An 8,763-nucleotide genomic window follows, 5' to 3' on the forward strand; every position below is an offset into this window, starting at 1 on the left:
AAATCAAAACCGGTTCACTGTATGGTGCACTATTTTGGGTGGGTTTTTTGTTTGTTTGTTTTTTTTTTCTTTAGTTTTTTGTTTACATGTGGTCAGGGGCGTCGTAGTGGGGTGAAAAGTGCGACTGAGTTACCAGGGCCCCAAGTCGGGGGAGGGCCCTTGAGGAGTCTAGAAGGAGTCTGGACTGGGGTGAGGGGGGCCCATGGGCACTGCTTGTGCATAGGGCCCAGAATTTGGTGCTACGCCCCTGCATGTGGTACAGCATATGTGTGGGTGGTTTCTGGTGACTGGGTAGAACCTTGTTCATGGTCCCTGTATGTAAATAAATGATCAAATGAATGAATGTGATGTAAGGAGCTTAAGGGAGAATATCTGTATAGTTCTAGGCAATAGTTCAAGTGTTTAATGTACCCTTGATAGTTCAGGAAACCTATAGACAATATAGTTTTTGTAGGTAATAGGTGGTAGGTCACAATTTAGTGAGGTGGATAGGTATAGCTAGTTGAAATAATTATCACTTTTATATTTTTCAGGTACATTTAGTAAAAAAATTGTACACCTGTGTACTAAAAAAAAACACGTAATAAAATAAAGTAATAAAGCATATCCTGTACTATTGTAGGGCTATTTTATAGTTATAGGCCTACAAGTAAACAATATTAAAGTTACCACAGTACAAACAGTCTTAGGTAAAAGCCTCTAGTTCGACAGTGGGTGGGAACAGCAGATCTATTTCGACCAATTGATACACGTTAATGTAATTGGTAGACCACGCCCATTGACTATATAAGACGTGTAAATGAGTTGAGCGTTAAGGTTTAGTTTGTATAACATTAGATGGAGAAGGCACAGCAGGTCACCGGGGAGCACAGTGCTGTTTGCAGGTAAGAGAGTCTACTGTAGTAGGCCGAAGTAATGTGATGTTTTACATAAGTACATAAAGCATGTGTAGGATAAGTATCAGGTCTAAGTAACTTTAATTGTAAAGAAAAAAAGTGTATATATATATATATATATATATATATATATATATATATATATATATATATATATATATATATATATATATATATATATATATATATATATATATATATATATATATATATATATATATATATATATATATATGTGGAATCTTCACCCATTGTTCTCATTCAACAGCTTCCAGCTCATTGAGGTTTGATAGCTTTTGTGTTGCAACTGATTTCTTTAAATCTTATCAAATATGCATTATTGCTTTTGTTATTCTTAGTAATATTGTCCACCTCAGAATATTTGAGGATGGATTCATCCAAGCTTGATGGTGGAGGTGGTATTCCATTACCAATCCCTACCTTTCTTGTTAGTCACCCCCAGTAACTGTGTACAGGGCTTTGATGGATTGCTTGATTTATCTCAGTGGGAACCTATTCAGATTTATTTTGCTGTGTTCCAGTTGGTCCTGGGCTTCTTCAGTAAGGTTATGTGCATTGTGGAGTCTAGACATGAAGTCCTTCGTTGTTAAAACCAACTAACCCCCATGATGATTTGTGTTGTCCTGATGAGATTAAGGCCTCTGGATGAAATGTTGGGTTTTTTCCTCAAAGCCTGCTGTGTCTTAAGTTTGGAACCTCTCAAAGTTTGGACAATACTCCCAATGGTGTGCTTAGTGATGTTTAAACTCTTGTATCCATTTGGTGTAGTGTAATTCTCTGCTTTTTTTTTTAGCTCTTTAGTTTTCACCATGGTAATGATGCCCTGAACACATGAGTTTCCAATAGTTTAATCATGTTGTAACCCACTGTTGGTTCATATAAACCAGCAATATGTTTTAAGATCAGCAATATTATGTAGTGGTAAACGAGGGGGGGGGGTCTTAACTAACTTGTTTATTACTCATGTTAATTGCTACGCGGCATTTGAAACGAATACTTGCTAACTGGTTATGCTGGAGCGTTAACTTTCCGTTTGAATGTGATTGGCTGGTTTAAGCTTCCTGTGTGACGTAGTTTTACTCGGGGCTTCCCATATGATCGCACTGCATCCACCCAACTACACAATTCCAACTCGAGTCTTAAGTAAACCAGAAACTTTCGGTAGTTTGATTACCGCCTGATGTTGGATGTTATAAATGGATGGACGTCTTGCACCGCGTAGACATCAAAGAAAACGGGATTTTAACTTTGAAAGGCAAATTTGCAGGTATTGTTTAAAGTATGCTGGTCGCAACGGTTTTTTTAAAAACAGAAACTGCCAGTTGTAGCCAACAAACGTTTGATAAACGAACCCGTCTGATTGTATTACTCACGGTGTGTAACAGAGTAATCTTTCAAACTTTTTACAACTTTTCCTGCTCTGGTCCATATCATTCAAATTTGTACTTATTAAAAAGTAATGTAACGTTTATCCTAAATTCAAGTTTCTTACGGGCAGATATAAAGTTGGCAAAGTAACTTTCGGTTATTTTAAACTACCGGAAATGTGTAACATGTTTTGGTTGTTGATGGACATTTCGACTCCCTTTGGTGAGTCGTATCTGTTCATAAATATGAATCGGTTCTTTCGGCTCCTAGATGATTCCTTTTTAAGTAGCATTGCCTTCGTCAGTAAAATGTGGTGTTGGCTTTGTTTGGTCGGACGTTGTTGTACCGTCGAATAAACTACTTTTCAATAAATGCCAAAACGACAAACATTACAGCGTTTCACTGCAGTTTGAATAGCACTGCGGGAAACGACCTGTTTGTTAAACTTTATCACCGTATTTATCGCTGCAGATTGAACGGTGTGGGCTCCTGGATGCTGACTGTTTAGAAACTGACATCTGCACCACGTTCTCAAAATAAACGTTTTTATACTTGTTTTGAAGTTAAATTTCTTTTAAACGGATAATCTTTATTTTAATGTCATACGTAATTAATTTAATGATTTGCAGAATATGCAAATTTAACAAACCAGTTAGCTAAACAGTGACTTACATTCGAACACCTAAGCAAACAAAATTAAAATGGCGACTGGTTTGTTCTGGCTTTCAATGGTTTGTTTCCAACCTAGTCAATATTACTAGGTTGGAGTAATATTGACTCCCCCCCCCCCCCCCCCCCCCCCTCTAGTCAAATGTTTGTACCCTCTACTGAATATAGTGTAATGCATTTTAAACTTGCATTTTATCATGTAAGCAATTAAATTAAACTTTTTTTAAAGTGCTGCAAACATGATTTTGTTGATGCATTTCTGTGACGTTTCTTATTTACAAGATTATGTACACAATGATTATTCAGGGTGGCACTGTGGCTAAGTGGGTAGCACTGTCTCCTCACAGCAAGAAGGTCCTGGGTTCGATCCCCAGCTGAGGCGGTCCAGGTCCTTTCTGTGTGGAGTTTGCATGTTCTCCCCATGTCCGCATGGGTTTCCTGCGGGTGCTCCGGTTTCCTCCCACAGCCTATAGACATGCAAGTGAGGTTAATTGGAGATACTAAATTGTCCGTGACTGATATAACCTTGTTAACTGATGAACCTTGTGTAATGAGTGGTTACATTCATGACAAGAATGGTAGTTAGTGTGAAACATGACGTTAAAATCCTAATAAATAAACAATAATTATTTAAACAGTGCATGGTGCTTTGATTTGTTCGTTTAAAATTTAAAAGTAAAGTATAACCTTGTGTATACCCCTTCTTCTACATACAAGATAAAGACCTTTCTATTCACACTTGATACTTATAGCCTTGTTGCTTTTACAACTTAACTAAAATTCAGGATAAAGGATAACGAACTTGGGTGGAAATTAATATAATGGTAAAAGAGGTCAGAAAGTGACTGACTACCTTGATATCAGTATTAGATTGTTGTGGCAACACAAGCATTCAGAAGTTTCAGAGGCAGAATTGTCCTTGCCAATTCTTAAAATAACTTACTTTAAAAGTCTGGGAAGATTGGATGGCTGTTTACCTAGTTAACCAGTAATGTCTTCCTTTCTGTGTTCATTCAGGCAGTTCATAAATGGGTCATGCAGGCTTGGTCAGCACTGCTTTTATTTGCATGAGTGGCCGTCAGTGACTTCTGCTCAGGTGTGCCGATACTTCCAAAAAGGAGGCTGCTGGTATGGTGAAAACTGCAGGTAAGTAAACGTTTGGGTGGCATGTCTAAATTAAACACCTAAAACATAATTGAAGCATCATACATGGCTGTCTATACACTGTGCACAAAACAAATGTGCATGATGGTGCCCTTTGTGATTGTTTAGATCCCCATTAAATGCTTAGTGTAAAGTTTCTATTTTGAATTCCAGATATCTTCATATTCCTTCTGATGGTGGGGCTTCTGGTGCCAGGCGAGGTTCAGCGCCGGTAGTTCACTCCTCTGCATTAACGGCTCATGGTTCAGGTAGTCGCAGAGGGTCTGAACCCTCGCTTTTCCTACCACAAGGTGCACACAGCTCAAGACGGCGTGGGTCTGAGCCTCTGGTTAGACGTCAGAACACTCTACCCCCACTAACGGCGAATATTGTTGAGGAGGAAGAATATGCAGTGTTGGAAGGGGAGACTTTGTCGCACCTTCAAGGTATCTTTCTTTGTTCAGGTTTCATAGTTAACATTGTGCAAATGAATGCCGACAAGCCTCTTAATCCTTCACAAAACAGCATGTACTTATGCAAATTAAATTACCTCTAAACTTAACATTGTGGTGTAAAAAGAGTAGGTTAGATTCTGCTTATTTTGTAGATCTCTGCTTTGTATGCTAATGTCAAAGCTGTAATATACAGGCTGCCTTCACTAGTTAAAAAAAAAGAAAAAAAAAAAAAAAAGGGCAGAACAAGGTGAACTTGGCAGTTATGTAAAACAGTAAGAACAAGAACCGCTTCAGCATGATGTAGATTTTAATCAAGTGTTGACTTCTTCATTTTGGGGAGTGGGGATATTTTGTTGGTGGTAAGCACATGTTATCGATAACACTTCATGTGACACTGCTTTAGTAAAATCTTTGGATTTCAAATGACATCCCACTCCAGTGGTGACTAAATCTAGGCTGGGAACTTTGGTACTGTATGGATCTATTGACAATGGATAACTAAACCTCACTAAATGTGAACTCTAGTTCAACCGAGTCCCCGCTACATAGTGCACTACCTAATCATTATTACTGAACCTAATTTAACATGCCGCTTACAATTTGTGGTAGATGACACAGCCAAAATGGTAGGCCTGGTACAGCATCATTGCTAGATACAGTAATAAGTAGTTTTTGTTCTTGCTAGGGGAAAGACGACCACATCAAAGTAAAGGTTCTTCAGTCACCAAGAAGTCTCATGGATTGGCAACAACTTCTGAAACGCAACAGGTATGGGTTCCCCCAAATTTTTACTAGTACTTGGCTGTTTCTTGTTCTCACTTGCTGACTTATTTTCTTTTCTTCCATCATTAGGTGTGTAGCCTGCAGGATGTACCGGTGGGTGGTGCTTCAGCTGTTGGGGGACAATCTGAGGCTTATAATCGAAGCAAAGATGTGCTATGCGGCATCTGTATGGACAAGGTTTATGAGAAAAGCACAGCCAGAGAGAGGCGCTTTGGCATTCTGCCCAACTGCAGCCATGCCTTCTGCCTTGGCTGCATCATGACCTGGCGAAAGACCAAAGAGTTCCAGGAAGATGTTATAAAGTATGCTTATAAAAACACAGTTAACAATTTTGAGTGGACTAGTATGGATGTATGTAAACATGTACGTGTTATTTTAATAGGGCCTGCCCACAGTGCCGAGTGAAGTCAACATTTTATATTCCCAGCAAGTACTGGGTCTCTGACGGTGACGCAAAGGCAGTACTAATCGCATCCTTTAAAGAAAAGAACAGGTGAGATCTGTTAATAGACGTGCTTGAAGTTTAAAGGGTTGGTTAAGGTCAGGGCTCTTCATGCCAGTTAAGTGTATCTACACACTTATGCTTAAGGTAATCTGTGCTCTGGCTAAATGTGTTAAGCAAGCCCTGACTCAACATTTATCAATAGACTAATGCAAATGTTGAAAGCGTTCTAGAAAGAGTAAAGGCTGTCAATGTAACTTCCACTGTTCTAGTTCTCCACCTTTGAGCTGTATTAGGGTTGGTAAAATGGGCTCTCCTGATGTTTTAAAAATCAACTTTGTCCTCAGGCTTATTGAACGTATTTGTTTTACATCTTAATCCTCAGTAAAGTGAAGTGCAACTACTTCCTGAGTTATGGATGCTGCCCCTTTGCATCAGAGTGCATCTTCAGCCATGAAATGCCACCAGGACACAGACCTCAACGCAGACGTTTTAGACCAAAGGTAAATGTTAGTTTGTATTGCAGTGTTTAGTAAAGCTGCTAGCAGGTTTTTTTTTTTTGGTTTTTTTTCCTGGACAGTGTATGGTTTTTAATTTTGATCCCACATTTGACAACACTTAATACTAGAAGACCCTATACTTTGCAAAGCATGTCAGACACGATCATAAAATGCATCTTAAATGAATGCACAAAGTACAACTGTAAGACAAAGACTACATATGCCCAATACATTAAAACATCCTCACCCTATATTGTATAGAAATAATCCTCAAATTTCTCAATAATATAAGACTAGAACATAACACAAGACTTGTGTGGAGTTTGCATGTTCTCTCCTTGTCTGGACTGTGAAAGGAAACCCACACAAGTGAATTTAATTGGATATAAAATTGTCCATGACATTACATACATGAACTGATTAATCCTGTGTAACTAGTAATTACCTGTCCTGTCCTCATTGTAACCACTTGCACCACTTGTGCTCCTCCTAAACAATTAATGTGAAATTAGTAGGTAAACTCAATGGTAACAATGCCTCTGTCCTAACAGTGTTTGCAGTCAGTCTGCATTTGTTCATTTACAAGATGTAATTTAGGTGTTCTCTAAATGGGATCTCTAAAGTGCCAAAATGGATTTTTGAACGTTGACAGTATCTTCTCTCCTCCCATGTACAGAGTGCTGTTGAGTTGCTGGAGAGTATGGATAGTGAAGAACAAAGACTTTTGAGCTACTTCATTGCCCTAACTCTTTTGGATGATGAGGACTTTAATTTTCTTGAGGAGTATGAACTCCTATGAAGCATGATGGTCAAGAGCTAATTGATTGTCTCCTCTGGTAATGCTGTGGCTTGAAGTGATCCATCTAATTCCAGTTTCAGATCACTTGCTCTCCAGCTGTTCTGTATGCTGCTTAAGCTGTTGTATGTTTGCTAACTCTCCTAATTTGGATTTTTAGCTATGTTGGGTTAATTGAAATGGTTTTTGGTGGTAGAAAAAGACTTGGTTTCTTAAAAAAAAAAAAAAAAAAAAAGGAAAAAAAGCATAGATGCTCTTGTATTAAGTCAATTTCAATACTTGAATTTAGTGCTTGTTTATGTATAGTTGCTGTAATAACCTGATATTTGCACCATTTTGTATTACTTTAATATTAGATTTTAATGTCTAGTTTTATTTTGTCTAAACTAGGTGTACAGCTTGGCTTAGAAGTCTAAAGTCCAACACGGTGTGGGTTTAAGGTGGAAACACCCACTGATCCAAATAATCTGGTTGGGTGTTTTTGCCAAACTATGCTGGATTCTGGCTGTCTAAGACTAGAACTGTACTATCCTTGTCCAAATTCTGCCACTTGAGCCATGTCTGACATTCTGGGTAAACCAAATGCTACTGACTGTTTTGAGGCACTTATCAACTTGATGTTTCAAAACAAGACAACTGTAACCTGTTGATAGGCTTCACATAAACCTGGTATATTTTGCAGTGTTAACAGGTATAACAGACTTGGCATCACATTTTATACCTTTTTACTGTCTGCTTGAAGAAAAAAAATAAAGTGTTTGCCTCATTTTGCTTCCACTGTTTGTCAAATGCAGCTGTAGTTTTAATTTTAGCTGGTGTACATGGATATAGCCCATTAACAACTATAGAGATAATGGCAGTTTGTGAAACTACTGCTTGCTTACCTGCAAGATCTTAATTTTTTGAAAAATGACTAAGGTTAGCAAGCACAGGTTATGCCCACATTTTTCTAAAATATTTGAGGTTTAAATTAAACCCTGTTGTAAGCAAAACAAACTTGATGTTACCATTGTTGAACACTGTTCCAAAACATTAATGTGGAGTTACCCCCCCCCCCCCCCCCCCCCACCCAATTTGTGGCTTAAAATGCCTCTGCTTCTCTAGAAAGGCTCTTCACACAACTTGCGGCAGTCATGCTGGACCAAAAATATGACCTTCCTAAACTATTGGCACAATTAAAAGCATTTGGCTTGTGGAACTAATTGTTCATCTGTTGGCAATGTGGGTGGCTAAAAACTTGAGTGGGAGTGATTGGTCTTTGTTAGATTTCCACATCCTTGTTTTTAAGAGTCTGTAATGGTAAAATGCAAATGTTGCAACTTTGGAAGCACTGGCAGTAAAAAAGTTATACTTATAACTGCTTAAATGCTTTCCATGCATGCTTTAATGTATGTGTGGCCTTTGACATTAGATTTTGGTTTGAAATGTAGCCAGTTGCAAACCAGCTGGTTAAATTCTACTGAAGTAGTTAATATAATGAGCCTACTAAATCCGAGACAATAACTTCATTAAAAACCACATTGTCAAGTATTTTATTAAGCTAGCCTGTAGGTCACTTGTAGCATGTGGCATTTTTTTTTAAATATAACGAATAGTCCTTGCCAACTTTAAATAACCAACAATACCAAAATAAATGTCTAGTTTAAAGCTTAGTTTTGAAAATTTTGGACCACTAATATTGCTTCAGTTT

The 8,763-nt window shown here is 38.1% G+C and overlaps 1 protein-coding gene across 1 annotated transcript; it reads left to right on the forward strand.

Annotated features, from left to right (window-relative positions):
- Nucleotides 1-1,996: 1,996 nt before the first annotated feature.
- Nucleotides 1,997-7,839, forward strand: mkrn4 (makorin, ring finger protein, 4). The gene is made up of 8 exons (XM_062998963.1): nt 1,997-2,184; nt 3,972-4,100; nt 4,272-4,543; nt 5,238-5,320; nt 5,405-5,637; nt 5,718-5,828; nt 6,163-6,280; nt 6,954-7,839. The coding sequence occupies exons 1-8, from the start codon at nt 2,114-2,116 to the stop codon at nt 7,074-7,076; spliced, it is 1,140 nt and encodes a 379-aa protein (XP_062855033.1). The 5' UTR covers nt 1,997-2,113; the 3' UTR covers nt 7,077-7,839.
- Nucleotides 7,840-8,763: the final 924 nt, after the last annotated feature.

This window comes from Trichomycterus rosablanca, chromosome 7, assembly GCF_030014385.1.
Source record: "Trichomycterus rosablanca isolate fTriRos1 chromosome 7, fTriRos1.hap1, whole genome shotgun sequence".
Classification (NCBI taxonomy): domain Eukaryota; kingdom Metazoa; phylum Chordata; class Actinopteri; order Siluriformes; family Trichomycteridae; genus Trichomycterus; species Trichomycterus rosablanca.

Excerpts from the sequence above, each read along its gene's own strand:
- mkrn4 (XM_062998963.1), top strand. The coding sequence starts at position 2,114 with ATGGATGGACGTCTTGCACCGCGTAGACATCAAAGAAAACGGGATTTT. Across the intron at positions 5,321-5,404 it reads CAACTTCTGAAACGCAACAG|GTGTGTAGCCTGCAGGATGT; the intron begins GTATGGGTTCCC and ends TTCCATCATTAG. Across the intron at positions 5,638-5,717 it reads TTCCAGGAAGATGTTATAAA|GGCCTGCCCACAGTGCCGAG; the intron begins GTATGCTTATAA and ends TTATTTTAATAG.